This window comes from Sander vitreus, chromosome 3 (assembly GCF_031162955.1).
Source record: "Sander vitreus isolate 19-12246 chromosome 3, sanVit1, whole genome shotgun sequence".
Taxonomy (NCBI): Eukaryota; Metazoa; Chordata; class Actinopteri; order Perciformes; family Percidae; genus Sander; species Sander vitreus.
In genome coordinates, this window is record NC_135857.1 from 29,011,590 (window position 1) to 29,033,774 (window position 22,185).

The window sequence follows — 22,185 nt, forward strand, 5'->3', positions numbered from 1 at the left end:
AACTAAATTTCACAACAGAAACCAACAATTACAAACAGACCTAATTCAGAAAATTAAATCAAGTAGGAGTTTCCATGGGTTCATGCATGTTTGCCTGCATGATTAATGGCAGAAAGACTACAGGGAGGGCAAAAAGAATGCCATCAGACTGGTTCCATATTTCAGTTTGATGAAAGGTAGAACTACATAAAGGTTTTGTCTAGGTAATACTGAGACATGTGAAAGCCCAAGCGCCTGACAGCTTAAGGTGTGTGCTGCCCCGATGGGGCACGTGTCAAACTCAAGGCCCGCAGACCAAATCCGGCCCCTCGCAAATTTTGATCCGGACCGTATATCAATTTAGGTTCATTAATAATAATTCAAGAATTCAAGTAATTCAAGAAAGAAAATAATTTCAACATGAACGTTAACTGAGAGAAACTTGAAATTGGTTTGATACCTTTACTAGACAACACATCTTGTATGCTTTTTCTTATCAAAGTTAGTTTTTTGTTGTGATTAGAGCACAGGAAAACTCTCTCGCCAAACCAAAAAAAAAATCAAGCCAATGCGCAAGTGGCAAAAATTGCAGTTCAAGTGGCCACTTGAGGCTGGCTCCAAAAGGGAGTCATTTCCCATAAACCCTCATGTTAAAATGTCCAACTTTACAACAGAAATAAATGCGTCACATGTGGCTAATTTAGACTGTAGGCTTTATTCATCCTGCCTCAGCTTCAACTTTTTGCCCATTTTTGGATTAGCCGGAAGTTAGGCGGCGTTAGGCACTGCCAGAGGGCGACGGCTGGAGCCACCGGGAGCTGTCCACTTTGAGCTTAGTTTTGGCTTCTTAGAAACCTCTTGGTAACGTCATGGAGACTACGTCCATATTTTATAGCCTATGTTCCTAGTGTTTTCTATGTACTAGTCCATCAGTAGAAAACATGTTTACCAGGGCGGCCTCTGGCTCACCCAGTGGGAGCGTGCGCCCCATGTTGGCTGAGTCCTGCAGCGGCCCGAGTTTGAATCCGACCTGCGGACCTTTGCTGCGTGTCGTCCCCCATCTCTCTCCCACTTTCGTGTCTATCCACTGTCACTATGGTAAAGGGAAAATCCCCAAAAAATAATCTTAAAAAAAAGAAAAGAAAACATGTTTACCTACTGTATCTTAAATCATGTTATGCTTCCTTTGGATTATTCAATGTATTCTTCAGAGATAAATAAGTTGAAAGACAATGTTTACTTAACCTAGAAGTTTATTGAGCTCTTTAAGATTAAAATACATATACTGACACACATATTGTTACATAAGTATGAATTGTAATGACAACCAACACCCACCATCAATCTGAGTCACGGTGTTTAAAAGAAATGCAGTTTTATCAATCATGTTTGGTCAAAACATAATAAACTGCTAAATAACTATGTATGTATTATCACACTGCAATTAGCAGCTGGAAATAATTGTGATCCTTGGCACTTGATCATATTTTTGTGATCAGATGTCTTGAATTGCTGTTAGTGGTATTGAGGAAAACTCGGCGAAAAACTGACATCTTTTGAGAGCAACTCAGCCTGAGCTACAGTATAACAACCCGCATGATTCATCAAACATCACAAGATTATAAAGTAATACAAATGAGTGACATTTTTTAAAGTTGAAAACTGAATTACACAATGACTCCTAACAAGTTTTCTACAGTAAACACAGTTTTCTCACATTTTCAGTTTAAAATAGGAAATACTTGAATACAAATCAGAATCCCCAACCCGTCTGTATACATTAACACAACTGTAAAAACTTAACACGAAAAGTGGTTGAACTATGACATCCCTGCAAGGCAAAACAAGCATCTAAGTGTTCAATTGCACTTTCAGAAGAGAACTGATTCCTTATATTATAATCCCCCACATAAGTATATAAATGAATATGTAAGATACTGTAAATGAACACAATTATGTCTCATTCTAGAGTAAATAAGTTCTTAATTACATTTTAGGATTCTCTCACGATTAAATGACTATTTAGCAGCAAAAGATGCCCTGTTGGTCATCAATATACATACTGTATAAAAACATATTAAGAAAGTCAAAACATTTCATACCAACTGTGGTCCACCACTTAGTGACCATCTATAATTCAGAATACTCATATCTTTATCAATAGTAAAAATGCTCCTGTTTTCTGTATAGAAATCCCTCATGTTGTGAGGTTACATTAATGCTATCCTTTTCACTGTTGGCCCATCACCACATTACAAAACTATAAAGAATAGGTCATCACATAACTACTTACACCTTGTAGTACTTGTACTAACATCTTTTCCTTAGCAAAAAGTTTAGAAAAATACTCATGATTCTCACTTAAAATGCAATAAAGTAAATTAGTGACTGCATAGATATGGCTCTAACCAATCGGAACCAACACCTGAGAAATGGCAAAAAGTAATAATATACACACATGGTCCAGGGCATGTTTAGCCTAGCTTAGCACAAAGACCCAGCAAGGAGGAAAGATATTCTTTCCAACAACTCCAAAATTGTCTACATCATGTCATGTTGTACAGTATGTTGTTAGCCAGCTGGCTAACCACCAGTACATCACAAAATTGGCTGACAACTATGAGGACAAGCTGTCCAAATGCTGCGTCACTGCAACTGTATTTGTTGGTCGATAGCTTTTATGCGCAAGCTAGCTGCATGTCAGGCCACAATGTTTTGTTTTCTGCAGGTATTGAATACAGATGAAACAGCGTGTACTTTTTGTTATTGTGCATCTTGACTTTGCTTGCTCTTTCCCCTGCTTCCAGTCATTGAGCTAAGCTAGCTAGGCTAAACACATTCTGAATGCTTCTCTATAGAACGCAAAGACATTACACTGATACTCTCCTCCTGATACTGTAAGAAAGCAACCAGTTATTTCTTTAAGCAACAGGTCAAAGACAGACCACATCAAATAACATTTGACAAGGTACAAATAACATGTGTACAAAAGCCAAAAAACTTACAATATGCTAGGAGGTAATGCATAAACAGAACCAAAACTCCCTGCCAATGACGGTTTTCACATGTACTTACTCATGTGAAGGCAGTCAAATGAAACTGGTTTTACACCCCATCAAGATACATTACATTACTAAAACATGGATTGTCCTCTAGTACAAAAGTCCTTTTAAAAGATCTGACATGTAAAATCACTTCAGTTAAAAATCAAGCTGGACCCCAGTGGGGAGGGAAAATGTCTTAATTGTTTATGTTTAACATAACAGGACTACATATATATATATATATAAGTCCTGTTATTGGAATAACAGACATTTTGGATATACTTTATACAGCATTGAACTACAAACAGTTGCACTGTTGCCTTAATATTACAATATAACCTAAAACCTTAAGGTCTTATTTCCCTCCCCGCTAAAAAAAATAAATAAAAAAAATAAAAAGGTATTTTGGGGCCAGGCTTTTAAAACACTGCTGGACCCCTAAAACTGGCACGAACAAGCCAATAGTTTACACTATCATATTAAAAAAATATTCTTCACAGACACACTAAGTGAGGACATCTTGTTACTCTAATGTAACAAACAATGGAAGTTTCACAGAAACCAAATAATGGGCACCTAATGTTTCTGTGCAGGTTACAATAAATACCCGATTGCAAGTCAGGCATTTTTTCCACACACAAAACCCTAAATGCTTTACATAGCAGGCCTGAAATCAAGCTTTGAGAGAAAACACACTCCACTGGTTATGGTCTCTCTCCGTTTGAATTCAAGCCTAAACCAACTCGGAACTTTACTGTCGGGTCTCCAGAAAGCCCTGCCGGGCGGAAGAGCCAGAATTAACCAATTCTAGGTTGTATACTCTGGCTCTCCTGAGAAAGAGGAAATAAGTCAGTTAGTCATCAAAAGTCTGCATCAAAAGTGCAATGAGTGTCTCTAGATAGAGTAGCCTAAAAATAAGCAATATATAATACTCTAAAAAAAGACTAATTTTGAAGTAAATATTATTGTAACAGCAAGCCGCAAGTTTCTTTCAATTGAGTGCAACAGAAACTTAATCTCAATCTTTTTGGGAATTAGACTGGTTGAACCAGTGGTCAATGCTTAGAGAGAGTTATGAGTAAACCACCACTATATAATGCTCTTTACACACCATTAAACCAAATTGGTAGATGAAAACCTTCCTGAGGTCCTTACCATGAGTAGGACATAACTGGTCATATTTGGCCTGAGGGAGGTGTCAGAGGAAAGGCCATGTTGTTACTTAAAGGTGCACTATGAGTTCCTGCATGGTCACTTCTGTTGACATTCCAAGTAAATTTCAAACAAAACAGAGCAAGGCTGCCCCTCCCCCCATGTTTCCATAACTGTTATGACTAACTGTCACTAACCCCCACCCCCTCCCCCTCCCCCAACCATCTTGTCGGTGATTGGCTGGAGTAGTTCGTTGTATTTTTGTGCACAGCCTGTCCCCCTAGTGTTTGTTTGACATTTACGACCCCTGTGTTGTCTCCCGAGACCGGGCTTTTACACAGTGTATTCAGGGGGCAGGCAGCTAGCGGATCAAGGAGAGATGCCTACAATTTGAGACAAAAATAAAATTGCGCTGAAACCATGCAGGAACTCATAGTGCACCTTTAAATAATCAAAAAAGGATTATTGCCTGTACAGTGGCCTTTATAGCATATCAGACTCAGCTCCACGCTGTCAAAACATGGCTCAACTTTCAGTTTGAGCTGTCCTTTGTCAGTCCCAGATGTACTTCAGTTAATTTTGCTTTGTACAAACACTATTATATTCAAGCTCAAAGTAAACTGTAGTTCAGGCTGACAAGAATGCAGCCATAGAGCTTCAGAAGTATCTGGTCTTGAGATGTGTTGGACAAATGGAAATGTTGACTTGTAGTCAGTTTTCATCCTCTCACGGTACCCTATTGTTATCAAGACTTTTCCCTCTGGAACCAAGTGCTTCACTGGAGGAGAGGAAGTGCAGTCCCTAAAAGGCAATATGCTAGCTTAGCGCTGACAGCAAATACATCTAAAAAATAGACCCATCAAGTTTAAAGTAAATTAAAAGTGTTCCTGCCTTTGATCATCATAATCATGCCATAATCATCTTCATCATCTAAATTCCTCTGTGTGACACTTCTAAAGGATACCAGCATTTACACTTTACAGTACTCTACAATAGCATACTCGTCAAGGGAAGAGGGAGGAACAAGTCCCGTAGCTTTGTAAATATTAGGTACATTGTGTTTACCAAGTTTAAAATGGACACCCACTCATTATTAGTTCCTGCTCTTCATGATGTGCTGCCACGCCAAAATGCTGAACTACAAACAAGGACCAAATTCACTTAGTGTCTTCAGCACTGTTTAATCAGTTTGAATGTGTCCTGCCTACAACTGTTAGCGGGCTGTGGGCAGGCAGCAGCACCAGAGTTGCTTGGCTGCTGCTGTCACAGAAACTTAATGGCTGGTTTGGGGTTATAGCTTCAGTAAAAAGTGACTAGATTTCCCATAGCATGATCACACGTCATTCTAAATCATTTCCTCCAAATGTAGCTCTCATCTTGTAAAACGATCTCTCTTGGTTCATACTTAATTTCCAGTCATTGCAGTGTAATAGTACATTATGTGACATTACTGATTCAATGTTTTTTTTTTTGCATGTGAAAAAAAATAAAAATAAAAAGTGTCATACCATGGTATAAAAGTAGCTGCCCATCTGCAGCAGACACTCAAGAGTTTCCATCATCTGCTCTTGGCAAAGTGTGTGGAGACTGACGTGATTTTGGGGTTTACTGCTTTCCAGCTTACGTACTGTGGCTTTCAGAGCCACAGAAGCACACTGGAAGACACTCATTCCTGAAAACACAAACATTTGGATGACTGGACTTCTAAGGAGCCTTTTATTCACTACAGCCACTCCCTAACTCTTTAACTTTAATATCTAACTGTAATAAAGACTTGATAATACACTTACCATATCTAATCCTAGCTGTAAAATGGTAATTGACAAAGAAAAAAACTAATCAACTGAACATTCTAAACTTATTCTAGACGGACAAACACACACACAGAGAGAGAGAGAGAGAGAGAGAGAGAGAGAGAGAGAGAGAGAGAGAGAGAGAGACTACAATTTAGTGTTGTCTTTTTCATCGAAGTATGGATTTGATTCACTGGGGTATTTTGCTGCGGTAATGTTATTAGTGCAGCACACTTGAACAACTGGGGACCCAGGGTGAGCATTGAGGGTGAGTCCGAGTGAGAAGGAAGAAGTGGTGAATTTACAGCTCACAGCAACTTAATACGATATAGTGTCTATATGATCTGGTGTCAGCAAAAAATGCCTTTTGATTAAGTTTCCTCTAAGCGAAATGATCCGAGTGAATTTAAGATGGACCTTTATTGTGAAGGGTAGCAATGGAAGAGCCAGCTTTATGGCAGCGCTTTTTTTCCCTCAACCTTTTTTTTCCCCACAGTGTTTTAGTTTTATTCACAGTTTAATATCCAACGCTGTCCAAACTGCTCCAAATTCCAATCCCCAAGTTCATTAGGTACCCAGGAATCCAAGTGTGAAGTAGATTGGATAAACGGTTCATGAGATATTTCAAATACAGACCCCAATTTTTTTCAATTAAAAAATATGAATCGATTTTTAGAATTCTATGAATCGATTTTGAAGCGGTAGAGCTTGAATCGCGATACGAATGGGAATCGATTTGTTTGCACACCCCTAGTTAATTACTGTTGCAACACAGATTTTTGATGATGAGAACTAGCAGGCTTTACAGAAGCTCACAGACAACAATTTAAAAGAGAGAGAGGCTTGAATGTGTAAAACACTTAACAATTGTGCTGGGTTACAGTGATGGCAGATTATGTGGTCGCACAGTAAAGCAAAACAATATATTGTTAAAGTTGAGAGATAGAGACCAAACGAAACATAGCCTATTAACTAACGTTAAGTAAAACAAATATCACAAGATCTTCTATAGAATTTCTATTCTTGCACAAAATATATAAATGCAAGCACTTTCAATGACCCATATATTTATGTCTATTTAAAAAAAAAACTTTCAAGGCCTTGAATTTTTTAATTCACAAACATTCAAGGATTTTAACCATGTATTTGGTAATTGTGTATGCAGATAAAAGGCTTTTTTCCTCAAACCTTCTTATACTTAAAATGCAGGCCTATTGGTGACTGTGTTTACATTTTAAGTTTTTTATGTCCTTTGGCTGTTTGTTTTTTTATATAAGCCTTTACATGTTTCTACCACCACCTCCATGTATTTTATATTTCCTTAATGTGATTTTTATTTGTGTGTGTGAAACAAATAAACAAACCAAACTCTTTTTTTTCTATTGTTATGTTTTAAAAGGTTTTCATTTTGATTATTTTATTACCATTTTGTGTATCCTAATATGCGACCACTCTTGAGCATCCCTTTTACTCTAATTGTTAAGCACCTTGTAAACCTGTTTTTGGAAAAGAGCTTTATGAATACAGTTTACTATTAATATTTAGTAGCCTCAGGGATTTGAAAGGTTACAGTACTTACCAGAGTTATCAGTGGCTTCAACGTCAACATACACACCGTCCATCATCGCCTGTCTCAGAACCTTAAAGAAAACATTGGTTAACACTGGTTAAAGATAGTTTGGTTTGGTAGGGGAGTTCAGAGCAGCTCCTGCACAGAAACAAACTAAGATTCTTGTCCGAGATGTGCAGAGTTACAATAAAGCAGTCCAAATGTGAATATAGTATAACGCAGCACAAATATGTTGCCATGTTTCCGGACATCGGTACCACAGCCGTTGTGGCCCTGGTGCTCTAAGATGAGGATAAAGGAAACAGATTGGTGGACAATGGAAGTCTTGAGCGATTCCAGTAATGTAGATTACTGAGAAAAACAAACCTTTCCAAGATGTGTCCCTACAACATCATCATATATATCTGTGCCTGAATCTTGTTTTGTTTTTGTTTTCTACCTAGCCCTGTAAAGCGACTTTGAGTCCTTGAAAAGCGCTATACATATTCAATTTATTATCATTATTATTATCATATTCTACACTGCTGACACTGAACCACATAAGCTAGAAAGCAAGGTACAGTAGGATGTGAACAAGAGCACATCTGTTTGTGTGTTTTGATTTAATTGAGGTACACCCACTTAATTTAGCATGCACAACGCTTTGGCAATGCGTGGCATTCAAGGAACACATACCTGCCGCCTTCACATGGCTGTAGGCAGACAACAGAGTGTATTCTTGCTTGGATTCTCTCTTTTTTTTTTTTTTTTTAAATGAAACAATTAATCGATTATCAAAATCAGTTCTTTTTTTCTTACATTTGAGCTGTGCTACAAAAGTGACCACAGCTGGAAGAAAACATTTACTTTAAAGAATAATGGTAGGTTACACATGTTCCGTTTTTGCTTCACCTATGAAACGCAAATGACACGCTGTACACAGTCGGCGTGTCTTGCAAAACCGGCTACGTGAGTTTTTGTCACAGCTTTTCTTCTGAGCCATTTTAATGACTTGAATGCCAACACAGAGGACACATGTACCTGAAAAACGTGTTAGTTTGGATCAAAGGAAACCATAACTGGAGCACTAAATACCTTCTGACAAACTAAGTCATGTTGCTCTGTAAAAGTAAATATGATCCGATATGTGAGCAATGCTTGTGAACTGCGAGCCTCAGAAATTAAATGTAATGAGGAAAAAAAAGGAACAGTGAGTAGACCGCACACACGCAGTCATTCTCTTGCCCAATTGACAGGTGACTTTTTTTTCTTCTAGAAGTGTTAATTTACTGCCTATCAGTGTCATTCTTCAAATCCTGGAACCCAATGATGAGGCGCATAAGTCGCTCATGTTTTGCTCATATCCCATCAGTGGTGTCTGAAATACCACTTGTCACATAAAAAAACAGAGACAACACATTTTGATCAGTAGAGACGAAAACGAGGCTCTAACCTCCAGGACTCTGATGTAGCCTTTCTCAGCACTGAGGTGGAGGCAGGTCTTTCCTGAGTTGTTGGTCTCATTGACGTTGGCCCCCAAATGGATCAGATCCGCTACCATCAGGTGGTGGTTGTGCTTTGCTGCATGGAGGAGGGCGGTCTGTGAACAGAGATCCATTTACATCCAATTACATTTAACAATTAATTTGTTTTCTTATACCTGTGGTTAAGGTTAGGGGTGTTGAAATTAATCACTGCATCAATGCATGCGATGCGGACAAGGATGATTCTGCATCGATGCAGTGACAGACCACCAACCGAAAACCATGTGTAGCAAAATATAAATATGAGGAGGTGACTCATTGTGATGCATCGTGATATTGAATCGATTTGAATCGTTGACAGGATAATCGTAATCGAATCGGGAGACCAGTGAAGATTCACACCCCTAGTTAAGGCACCAATAGTATCCATCAGACATTTAAACACTGAATAGTTACTAATATGTTTGATTGCACCAGTGTAAATGTAGCTGTAAAATGAAAGCGAAGAGTTTTAGGTTGCTGCTACTTAAATATCATCCAGATACAGTATATGTTTAAATACACCTGCCATTATTGTTCAGTATGCATCATGCAATGATACAGTATATTGTGTAAACTGGCTTTCCAATTGCAGTTAAAGCAGTATCTATGAGACTTACCACCTAATTGTACATATTAACATGGAGGCAAATACAACAAATTTCTCTTTTGTGCCACATTGATATCTATTGTATATACACTGTACATAAAAGCTCCTGAAATGTGGTTGAAATAATCACAGGGAAAATAATGTTTTATATACAAAAACTAAGACTGTATCTCAAATGTCTTGTACTGTACCATTCCCTCAGAGTCTTTGAGGTCGAGGCTGTTAAATGCGGCCATCCTTTTCGCGATCGCATAGCCCAGTGCCCTCTTCCCGACACACGCCACTTTATGGAGAGCTCTGAAGGGACAAGAACAATCAGACATATTTTAGACAAAAAGGAAGTACTTCACAGTAAAGGTATTCACTGACACAATCTTGTAAGAGGGAACAGGTCTGAACATGGGTTATATACCGTGTAGTTAGTAGAGGCGTTTCATAAAGCAAGCTGAGAAAGAAGAACGTAATTGCAAGAAGCCTGAGGGCCTGAGTGAGATCAACAAACTGAACCACAGTAGGTCTTTTTCACAGCAGCCATTTTGGCTTTGAAGAAAAGCATGTGTTACTAGTAAGTGTCCCAGTAAGCAGGGTTTTATAGTAAACTTAAACAGGATATAAGCAGTAAAATATTTGTAGTTAACTGAAACTAAATGAAAACTAATACCTTCAAGAAAGACTAAACTAAAACTATATTGCCAGGTTAAAAAACTAATAGAAATATAATAAAAATGAATTATTTCAGTTTTTATATATATATATTCCAGCTATATTTTAACACTACTGAAAAACAGCATGCATTTCTGTCAACTCTCATGACATTGAACCACAGAAATTGAACAGACTTGACAATAAGTCAAAAAAAACAAAAAAAACAGTCTACTGTAAAACTAAAACTAAATGTATAAAACTAAACCTTCCTGAAAAACTGAAACTATACTAAAACACTAACAACTGACTAAAACTAACTGAAAATGAAATCGAAAAGTCAAGACTAAAAACAAAACGTCAGCATCATTCATTTTCATCATTAATTAATAGCATTAAAAAGCTAATACGATACAACAATTTCAGGCCTGGTTTTAGAACTGTTCATGTCTTTAAACCACAGATTGGAGACATTAAACACAGATCATCTATTCCTTATGAAGAAGACGGACATTAAAAGAGAAAGCACGGAGCAGCACAAATTAAACTTATATAAAGAATTACATGTTACGGCAAAACCACTACCAGAAGGAAAGCCAAAGAGAACTTGTTGGCAGCCTGTTGACTCAAACTGCTGATCTCGCCTCATAGCTGGTTGTTACAGCGCTCTGGGTTTTTGGGGGGTCAGTTTTTGTTTTTATTCATTTTTAAATGTCACACTTTTTACAATGGAGACCCTCTTCGATTAGTGGATGTACTGTAGGACTGGGCAATAGATCGATGTTGTATCGATATCGCGATATGAGACTAGATATCGTCTTAGATTTTGGATATCGTAATATGGTGAGTGTTGTCTTTTCCTGGTTTTACAGGCTGCATTATAGTAAAGTGATGTACTTTTCTGAACTTACCAGACTGTTCTAGCTGTTCTATTATTTACCTTTACCCACCAAGTCATTTCTGGAGATTATTTATCAAAAAACTCATTGTGTAAATAACATTTTGTTAAAGCACCAATAGTCAACCATACAGTATCGTTGCAATATCGACATCTAGGTATTTGGTCAAGTATATCGTGATATTTGATTTTCTCTATATCGCCCAGCCCTAATGTACTGCATAATTTCCACATGCATACAATAACACCAAACTTACGTCCTGGCGTGTCCATCGGGGGCCAGCAGTGCAGCGTCACAGATGTCCCTGAGCTGGCTCTCTTCTTTCTGAAGCTGGGCCCAAAAGAAAGCAGAGTTGTTCCGGTTCCAGTCGTGGACCTGGGGATAAGCCCACTCCTCCCCTCGTCCACCAACTCCTCCAATGTTTCTAATGTTGGAATGATGGAGGCTGGTGTGCATGGAGCCTGGAGGGGACAGGGCTTGCTGGTACTCTGCTGTGCCTGGGGAGTAGGTCATGTAGGACTGGGGGCTGGGGATCATTTCATCCGACTCATCACTACTGTACCCAGTACCTTAGTGAGAAGAAGTGGCATGTGAGGGGTGGGAGTAGTTTGCTGTTAACATATTTATCAAAGTTATATTTTAAAGAGTAACTATATAAATGTGGATCGGGTCCCCATGACTTACCAGTTGGAGACCACTCAGGAGACACTGGAGGTTTGGAGGGGGACAAATATTGGGGAGGGGACAGGCAGGTGTTGCCAGTTCTGAGATCCTCCTCCAGCACCTCAACAATGATTGCCAGCTCCTCCAGGCTTTTGGTGGGGCGTTTTCTCTGCAAGCCAAAGGCAGCCAAGATATTTAGAGTTACTTAAAAAAACAAAAAAATCCTCAAAACTGAGATCTGATTTACAGCTTTGCAGCTTACCTGGGGTTTGGGCTTTTCAACACTCACCTTGGTACATCGGCGTCCTTTGCTAGTTTTGACTCGTTGCTTGTCTACTGTGAAAGAAAAAGTTTAAGGCTGAGGGTACTCAATATGTTTTCACTTAAAAGTAGAGGGAAAGCGAGTTTAGTTAGCATACTGCAAACACGGTTCTTGCAGGTTTTTGTTCCTTCCTGTTGTTTCATGAGCCACACAACCTCTGTATCTATCTAGAATAAACACTGCCATTCACAAGTTTGGAATGAGCTGGTATATTGATGATAGTTTTGCCCCCAAAGGAAGAAGAATTAATTATTAAAAATTCCATTTAGTCGATTGCCCCATAGTGTTACACACTGTTGGAACTTGGATTTTGAATTTGTTTTCCAGTCCAGAAAAGCGTAAGTGACCCTCGATCCTTATTGAACCGCACGTGGGCTCTGAATATTTTGGGATGCTGTTTTTCTTTAGGCCCTCTGCAGACTACTCAGTGGTTAGACTGAATATGTTTAAACTGTGATTTGTCAGTCTAGTATCTAGTATGTTCAGCTGATATTCCCTGATCCAGTTCCAATAGTGCTAACCCTAGACTAACCTCAGATTTCTATTGGGAAGATTGAAGAAGAGCTCTGCTAAAGCAGCACGCCTTTTGATTCCAGCGTGTTATAGGCTGCATTATTATGCACTTGACACTGAAACAGGAACCTGTTACTTTTTAAATCTGCACACATTGTGATGCCAAGCTTCCAGTTTCTTCTACCAATGACTGGCGATTTCTTCTATTCTTATTTAACTGTTGCTCAGAGGTATCTTTATCTCTTTCTACCCTTTCGATTGTCAGTCCATTGAAGTCAATCATCAGTCAGTTGAACAATTGCACAGCGTTTTGTTCACCATGTACAAAACAAACCCTTAATAACATCTATTTGTAAAGAGGACTTTCTTCAACCTAAACACATGAAAGACCATTCAACAAGATAGAGTAGTAGTCTCAGACATCTGACTGGACCCAATCAGGCTTTTGTGGCAGGTGATCCAAACTTTAGAATGTGTAGCTCTAGGGAGGAACAAAAATCTCCAAGACACCACACCTAAATTCCTAACGCTCATAGATGTAGGTTTTACTGACCTTTAACTGTTTTTCCGTATATCTCCTGCATTCACACATTTGTGTCGTGAAAAGAAAAAAAGTTGAATCAGGGTGAGTTGTCTTTTAAATGCTTCAGATTTTTTCAGAAACAAACAAACATTCCCCGCTTGCACGTATAATAGTATAGATTAGATGTCTAACAGACCAAAATAAAATGCTTGAGGTCTGGAGTTTTTACGCCTACAGCTTAGCATATTTTGTGCAGGTAAAAAACACATTTCCAACTCTGGTTACACCAAATAAATGCACTGAAAAGACATGTCTTAGTTATCCTCTAAGCAAACTGTAGTGTAGTTTTTCCATGCATAAAAAGACTATGAATAAAGCGGATGACATTTGATATCCAGCTATTTTTTCAGGATTCATTGTAAGACAGTTGAACATGCAACCATCAGGAAAAGTATTCGCACAGTTTGGTGTTTGTAAGTTTGGTGGATTGTCATATATGGAAAGGCACATTTTTGTCAAAAACAATAAATACAATAAAATAAAGATAAATTAAAAGGTTTGATAAATAAAGATCATTCAACACAACAAGTCATAAAACACAATGTCCCCTGTGTATCAACTACAATCAGACTTTTTGGTAAAACTTTAAAACCTAAAGCACTTATGGATGATTTGTATGATTTGTAAGATTGTTGCTATAGTGTTACCATCAGGAAACGTTTCCTCATATTAGAGTACATGTTTGGAATTGCATGCCGCAACCAACCAACCAACCAGTAAACTAACTGTAAACATGCAATACAGAAAGTAAACGTATCAATCAGAGTTGGTGTAAAATAAAACCAAATGTGATTTAACGCTTAGTGATTGTGTCTACATTTTGACAAAATTACCTGAAACTCTTGAGGTTTACAGCCTTGGGCTATGCGGATTTTTCTCAGTAGATCCCTTACAGGCATTTTGACACGGACTCCAAGGTAGACCTTCTCCCCCCCATACATGGAAACTCTTGCACCTGGTGAAGAAACAGTGGATGGTTAACCTCCATGCAGGGTCAGACAACACAACATTGACAAACCAATGCAGAATCAGCTGTCCTTTCATATTACACACAACTTTAGATGGAGGAGGCAAACTGCTGTACCAAATGCCTCACGTCTGACTCTGCATTGGGTCATAATTGGACTAGCTGTAGTCTAATACCAGCATTAAGATGACAGGAACAGTTAGCTTGCTGTCACAAAAGATAGTTATTAACACTACTGTTTTCTCTGACTCTATTTGAGCTGTAAACACAGTAGATTATTATTAATTGAACAAGCTCAAACTGGCTTGAAATAGCTCTTTCAGTATGACATCAACTGGCAAAAACCTTCCCAACACTTCAGGCACAAACATGATTTTTGTATCCTCTGCCCTTTACTGTTACCAAAATGGAGACCTGATCGTAGCCTAGTAACATAAGACGACTCATTTGTCAATATCTGCTCAAACTGTTTTGCAGTTCTGGCGGAAAGTTGCTAAATATGTCAAGTTAAGTACTGAGTTGATTGCACTAACTCAAGTATTTCTATTTTATGCAACTTTATCCACTACGTGATATTTTAAAATTCTAATATAATTATTTACATTTCAGTTTATGATTTTACAAAACATACTCAGTTGGCAGTTTATTAGCTAAATCAATCTGAAACAACAGTTCTGCAATAAATCCTACCTTCGTGGAGGCTATAATGTTTAGTTAACTGTTTTCGAGAGGTGTTGATTCAAAGTTGTGTACATTCTGGAGACTGGAGTTTGTACTGTTGAACTGAACAGAGGCGTTTCTACAATTCAGTCTAACACGCATTAAATGAGAGTATTGGAACATTACTATTCTGCATTTGTAGGCTAATATCTAAAATTCCAATCTAATGTTTAAACACCTGCCATAGGCCTATAGATAAACGCCATACCTTTTTGACGACCGGCCACATCCTGGACAGTCAAACCAGAAACAGGTTTGTGTGGCTCAGCCAAGTCGCCCGCGGCTTCCCCTGACAGAGGAGAGAGGCCAGCCCCTATGTCTATTGTTTCATCAGTTCTTTCTCGTGGCTCCTTTCGTTTGTACAGTCTTCCCATCTTGTACAACTACTGAAAAGAAAATGTTGACGTGAGAAAAACGGAAGTTCAGCAGCAGTCTAGCTCTAATGTTAAAACAGTTAAAAACACTCTGCTGCTCAGTGCATCATATCTGGCGTAGACCTAATGGCATGTACCAAAGACATAAGAGGACCACGCCTACTGCTTGGTGGAAAGGTCGACGCCCACACAGTGGTTTCAGAAAATAGTTGGAAATTTCAGAAGTACCTGTAACTGAACATAACCAACCATAATAAATGAAGAGTGACTCCCAGTTGGAAGCAACAAGCCAATCAGTAGGATTCATACAATAGTCTTAACCCTTGTGTTGTCTTCCTGTCAACCACTTGTCCTCTCGGGTCAAAATCGAAAATGAAATTTTCTTTTACCCTTTTTTTTTTTTTTTATGTTTTTTTGACACATTGAATTATGTTTTTGTACCTTCTTTTTAGCACTTTTGATGCTTTTTTTGTTCACTTCTTTTCAACATGCTAAGTTGAAATACTATCTTTTCTGACAACAATGCTAATGCCAGTATTTTCTCCTTTTGAAATTTCGGTTTCGTGACGGAATTTCTGTTTGTTATTTGGCCTGCGTGTTGTTATCAACTGCCCAGTTTGACAGCCAGGACGGGTTGCCAGATATACCTGTAAACACGAAAACCCAGCGCGCTACAGCTGTAAAGGTTAGTACAGCCATGAAATCAGCAAACAAAAGAACAGGCTCCACGGAGATAGATTCTACCTGACCTAAAAAAAACGGCATGTTTCTGACAGTTGCGTAACCAGAGACGTAACAAACCCTGGGTAAATATTAATGATGTATTTGAAAGATGGAGACAGCTTAGAGCCCAAAAGGCCGCAGAGTTGGCTAATTTCCTCTTGAACAGGTAAGCGTTAGTTTCAGGCTAATTTATCACAGCACAAGAGACGGGCTCATTTCAACATTTGATTGAATTGATTTTGATTGATTGATCCTGGATCAGACTCGGAACCAGGATATTGCTAGCCGAAACCCATGTTCTTTCTTCTGAACCGTACCCCTCCCAGTCCACCAGAAACTGACGACCACGACTCCTCTTCCTCACCGCCAGGAGTTTGCGGACGGTGTACTTTTTTTTTCTGTAATATTTTGCTGAATTTTTCCTCCTTTTTATTTTTTTATTTCTCTCATGCTGTCCACTTGTGAGGTCCTGAGTAGTCTTAATTTGACCATTTCCTTACGTTTCCGATACCTGGAAAAGGAAAAATTAATGAAAGGTGAAATGCAATAAGCACTGATATATACAAACTTTGGACTATGATCATAATTGCACACAATTGTTCATTTAGGAATGATGTGTGTGTGTGTGTGTGTGTGTGTGTGTGTGTGTGTGTGTGTGTGTGTGTGTGTGTGTGTGTGTGAGAGAGAGAGAGAGAGAGAGAGAGTCTGTGAGAGTGTGTGTGTGTGTGTGTGTGATGTGTGTGAAAGAGTGTGTGTATGTACAATATATACTGTACAATTATGCTGTGTGTCTGTGTGTGTGTGTGTGTGTGTGTGTGTGTGTGTGTGTGTGTGTGTGTATGTATGTACGCACACACATGGGCATGCATGTCTGTGTGTGAAAGAGTGCGTGTGTATACAATATATACTGTACAATTAGGTCAGCCTTCACGTTTGCGCATGTGTGTGTGTGTGTGTGTGTGTGTGTGTGTGCATGTATGCACATGCATGCATGTCTGTGTGTGTACTTGTGTTTCTGTGCGCGTGTGTCTGTATGGGAGTGGGAGTGCAAGTGTTGGTCATATCAATGAATTCCAAATTATATTTTTTCCCTATTATCACCCTGTCCCCTGACCTCTCTCTCTCCTTTCTTCTGTACTCCTCAAGTAACACTGGATTGCTGTATATTTTCTCTCTATGCTTTGCCAGCCTGTCTTTCGCTGATGCCCTTTTCTTTTCAACTGATGCTTGCCTGTAACAAAATACACAATAGCCATCTTGATTGTAACATTTTGTAAAAAGACATAGAAATACATTGTTTTACAGTAAAACTATTTAATATTAAATAATATTACATGTATAGTAGGTGGCCTATACTGCATTCATACTGCTTTTTGTGGAAGCACTACATAAAAATGAAAAATTAGTGACCCCTGCTGGGGGGGTTGTAATAGCTGTTTTGTTTATGCAATCTGTTCAAGAAGTGTTTGAGGCAAATATCAAGTTATATTGAAATGAGCAAAAGTTAGAGTGCATGTCCCTCCTTCATAAGTCTGTTTCTCATTACCGAAACATTGTGTCTCTCCACCGCAACAGGCCTTCAATTGTTGCGGTGAATGATAATGGTGTTGCGGAGGATGAGTGACCTTAAACATTCTTGCTAACTGTGGAAGCTAAATGAGGGTTAGCTAAACTTTCCCGCACTTTTTATATTTAGACCATTATGGTGTATATAGTAATAAAAAAATTAAAATGGTAACATTTTTTAAAACTTCACAAACTCATGTTTCAGTAATGAGAACTAAAAAGTCGTGTCGGTACTATGACAAACAAAATTTTAACTTTTACTTGGAGAGAAAAAATAAGAACTGCTTACCTGGTAGCCATCTTGAGTGCCACAGTCAATTATGTCCCTTCCAACAAAATTCCTTGAAAATGTTAGTTCCTTGAGGACTTAAACAATGATTGAAAATTGTTGCGGAGGATGAGAAAATTGGTCTTGGACACATTTATATTCCTTATTATTGTCAATACATTTACCAATGATCACCAAATACCACATGTTTCTTTATTGTAAATCTTTATAGTATAACATGCACTGAAGCTTTTTCTTTTTTATATTTTTTAATTATTAATATTTTCATCTCAAAGAACCCAAATCCAGTCATGGACACGTTGTGGTAATGACAAATTTCCCCTTAAATGTGGAAAAAAAAGAAAAAATTGAATTTATGATGTCATTTGAAAGCATGTGCAAAATAGTACATGAAGAGATGTTTCTAACTGTATTCTTCTTCTTTTCTTATCTTCTCATCAAAATGCTTCATGACACCTCATAAGTCTAATTTCACGAGAATAACCCGGGGCCCCCGTCAATGAACCGAGGTGGAGGAGGAGGAGGAGGAGTGACTGGAACCAACGCGCTCTCCTTAACAGGCTTGACCTTGCTCACATGGAATGTGGGATGAACTCTCAAAGATCTGGGAAGTTTCAACTGGACAGCCACAGGGTTAACAATCTTGGACACAGGAAACGGACCCACAAATCGAGGAGCCAACTTACGACACTCGACACGTAGTGGAAGGTCCTTGGTAGCCAACCAAACTCTTTGTCCCACTCGATACTGAGGAGCCACAGATCTCCGTCGGTCAGCCCGCCTTGTATTGGTCTCTATTTCTCAGAAGAACCTGTCGAGCCCTCGTCCAGGTTCGCCGACAACGTCTGACCAGAGCCACCGCAGAAGGGACTCCTACCTCCTGCTCGAGTGCTGAGAACAATGGCGGCTGCTACCCATAAGCGCACTGGAACGGAGACAAACCGGTAGAAGAGCAGGGCAGGGTGTTGTGAACATATTGCACCCACAACAACTGTTTGGACCATGACGCCGGGTTCTGCGAGACCAGGCAACGAAGACTCGTCTCCATCTCCTGATTGAGTCTTTCTGTCTGTCCATTAGACTGGGGGTGGTAACCTGAAGATAAGCTTACTGTAGCTCTGATAAGAGCACAGAAAGCCTTCCAAAACTGAGAGATGAATTGGGGACCCAGATCTGACACCACTTCCGTCGGGAACCTATGAAGCCTGAACACCTGGGCAAGTAGAACCTCCACCGTCTCCTTAGCAGAGGGTAACTTGGAAGGAGGAAAGAAATGTACCATCTTGGTGAATCTGTCAACTACTGTCAGCACTGGAAATGTCTGACCAAGGACGCTTGGGAACAGACAGGGGTTGTAAGAGGCCAGCAGAAGCTTGTCAAGAAGTCTTATTCTGAGCACAGACCGGACAGGCCCCCACATACTCTCCAACCTCCTTCTCCATGGACGGCCACCAGAACCGTTGCCGCACCACAAACATGGTCCTCTTGACGCTAGGATGGCAGGTGAGAAGAGAGGTGTGCGCCCAATGGACCACCTGACCACGGAGTTCAACTGGAACAAACAGATGATTAAGAGGGCAGCCAGGCAGAACCGTGAGACCTCCTTGTGCCCCTTTAACCCTTTCCTCCACCTCCCAAGCAATGGCTCCCAAGACACAGGAAGCAGGTAAAATGTTCGTAGGTTCTTCAGGAGATGGGTCAGGATCAAACAGGCGGGACAAAGCATCTGGCTTGACGTTCTTGGAACCAGGACGATAGAAAAGGGTAAAGTCAAATCTGTTAAAGAACAGAGCCCACCTAGCCTGGTGTGAATTAAGTCTTTTGGCAGAACGTAGGTACTCTAGATTATTGTGGTCGGTCCAGACCAGGAACGGCTGTTCCGCTCCTTTGAGCCAATGACGCCACTCCTCCAGAGGCACCTTAACTGCCAGTAACTCCCGATTGCCAACATCGTAGTTCCTCTCAGCTCCAGTCAGCTTACGGGACAGGAACGCACAGGGATGAAGTCTCTCATCCTGCGAGGAACGTTGCGAAAGAACAGCTCCAACACCCACATCTGAAGCGTCCACCTCAACCACGAACTGGCGTAGTGGATCCGGCAGGACCAACACAGGAGCAGAAGAGAAACTTCTTTTGAGGTGAGAAAATGCCCGTTCAGCTGCTGGAGACCACTGGAAAGGCATCTTGACAGAAGTAAGATCATGAAGAGGAGCAGCCACCGTACTGAAGCTTCTGATGAACTTGCGGTAGAAGTTGGAAAACCCGAGAAACCTCTGGACCTCCTTGCGGCTGGTAGGTGTAGGCCATTCAGCAACTGCCCTCACCTTCTCTGGGTCCATCCGGAACTCTCCCTCAGAAACCACAAAGCCCAGGAAGGACACAGTGGAAACGTGAAACTCACATTTTTCGGCTTAACATAAAGCTGATTGTCCAAAAGTCTCTGCAGCACCAGCCGCACATGTTGAACATGTGACACAGGATCAGGAGAGAAAATCAGGATGTCGTCCAGATAAACAAACACGAAGATGTCCAACATGTCTCTTAAAATGTCATTCACCAACGCCTGGAACACAGCAGGGGCATTAGTGAGTCCAAAAGGCATTACCAGGTATTCGTAATGACCAGTAGGAGTGTTGAAAGCCGTCTTCCATTCATCGCCCTGCCTTATTCTCATTAAATGGTAGGCGTTGCGAAGATCCAGTTTGGTGAACACCTTCACACCCTGAAGCAGTTCAAAAGCCGTAGGCAATGGGTATCGGTTCTTTATCGTAATGTCATTAAGTCCCCTGTAATCAATACAGGGACAGAGGGACTTGTCCTTCTTTCCATCAAAGAAAAAACCGGCACCCGCTGGAGAAGAGGAAGGACGAATAATCCCAGCTGCCAGTGAAGCCCCCACATAGTCTCTCATAGCCGCCATCTCGGGAAGAGACAGAGAGAACAGGCGCCCCTTAGGAGGAGACGTACCCGGCAATAAATCTATCGCACAATCATAGGGTCTGTGGGGGGGGGGCAAAGAAGTGGCCTTAGTTTTGTTGAAAACGTCCTTTAAATCCATGTAACATTCAGGGATGCCAGAGAGATCAGGAAAGTCCACTGACGAGCTCTCCTTCTTGTCCTCTGAAACAGCCAATTTGTTTTCTCCCATTTCAAGGCGAACAGGAAAACATGTCCGCTCACAGTCATTTCCCCAGTTGATAATCTTGCCCATGTGCCAGTCAATGTGGGGGTTGTGAACCGTGAGCCAGGGAAACCCGAGAACAACAGGGTGTGTAGAAGAATGAAACAAATGAAATGTAACAATGTCAGTGTGACCATCCAAGAACATCACTGACACAGGGGAGGTGCGGTGGGTTACTCGCCAGAGTAACCTACCATCCAACGCCGTGGCTTCCAATGGCCTGGCAAGCCGAACAGAGTCCAGCAATAGTTCACTGGCGAGACTGGCGTCCATAAGACTGGTGTCTGCGCACAAATCCACCAGCACCGCCTGAGATCGAGTTCGACTCACCAGCGCCCTCCCGCCTACTGATGAGCCTGTCCTTTTACTGGACAAGAAGCGATGACGTGTCCCAGCTGGGCACAGTAGATGCAGCGACCCTCCCTCATGCGACGTCGACGTTCCTCCTGTGAAAGACGAGCTCCACCCAGGTGCATCGGCTCCTCTGCAACATGAACCTCAGAGGTAACAGTCACAGGTCTATGAAGTTCTGATGTCACAGGTTGAGTGCGCTGAAAAACCCTCGGTGACATTGGCACCCTCGGCTGGCCAATAGAGGAGGAGCAGTCTTTATACAAATGATTGCGTAATGACGTAAAAAATATGCAAATGAGCGTATGACGTCATCTAGCGACTTTTAGTGACTTTTGGAGCCGGTGCTAGCGACTTTCATTGGAAAAGAGTTGGCAACACTGTGGGAAGGTAATTACACAGGTGGGAAAACAGACAAAGAGGGGAAGACAAGTGACCTGTAATGACAACAAACAAAACATTTCAAAATAAAACAGGAAGTCCAAAAACACAAAATAAGAGCAGAGCAGGAATGTGACATTCAGATCCTTTACTTTAGTAAAAGTACCACTTCCACAATGCAAAAATGCATTTAATATCCTAAACCATCCATCCATCCATCTTCATCCGCTTATCCGGGATCGGGTCACGGGGGTAGCAGCTCCAGCAGGGGACCCCAAACTTCCCTTTCCCGGGCCACATTAACCAGCTCCAACTGGGGGAGCCCGAGGCGTTCCCAGGCCAGGTTAGAGATATAATCCCT

The 22,185-nt window shown here is 40.4% G+C and overlaps 1 protein-coding gene across 4 annotated transcripts; it reads right to left on the reverse strand.

Moving 5' to 3' along the window:
- Positions 1-2,594: 2,594 nt before the first annotated feature.
- On the reverse strand, positions 2,595-15,469 carry LOC144515754 (uncharacterized). 4 transcript variants are annotated; one of them, XM_078246858.1, is made up of 11 exons: positions 15,168-15,469; positions 14,106-14,227; positions 13,243-13,267; positions 12,144-12,187; positions 11,876-12,023; positions 11,448-11,760; positions 9,842-9,947; positions 8,971-9,117; positions 7,548-7,608; positions 5,684-5,847; positions 2,595-3,853 (listed from the first exon to the last, which is right to left on the reverse strand). In XM_078246858.1, the coding sequence occupies exons 1-11, from the start codon at positions 15,331-15,333 to the stop codon at positions 3,821-3,823; spliced, it is 1,329 nt and encodes a 442-aa protein (XP_078102984.1). In that variant the 5' UTR covers positions 15,334-15,469; the 3' UTR covers positions 2,595-3,820. The 4 variants fall into 4 exon arrangements, with proteins under 4 accessions (XP_078102984.1, XP_078102982.1, XP_078102983.1 ...); XM_078246856.1 differs by having other exon boundaries at positions 12,117-12,187; XM_078246857.1 differs by having other exon boundaries at positions 12,144-12,190.
- Between the last annotated feature and the right edge of the window lie 6,716 nt (positions 15,470-22,185).

What these genes read in the sequence shown, in the direction of transcription:
- LOC144515754 (XM_078246855.1), bottom strand. Translation starts at nt 15,333, where the DNA reads ATGGGAAGACTGTACAAACGAAAGGAGCCACGAGAAAGAACTGATGAA. An exon ending in TTGAAAAGCCCAAACCCCAG is followed by an intron (nt 12,024 to 12,116) that starts GTAAGCTGCAAA and finishes TTTGGCTTGCAG; the next exon opens with AGAAAACGCCCCACCAAAAG. An exon ending in GCAGCTACTTTTATACCATG is followed by an intron (nt 3,854 to 5,683) that starts GTATGACACTTT and finishes CCTCTTTCTCAG; the next exon opens with GAGAGCCAGAGTATACAACC.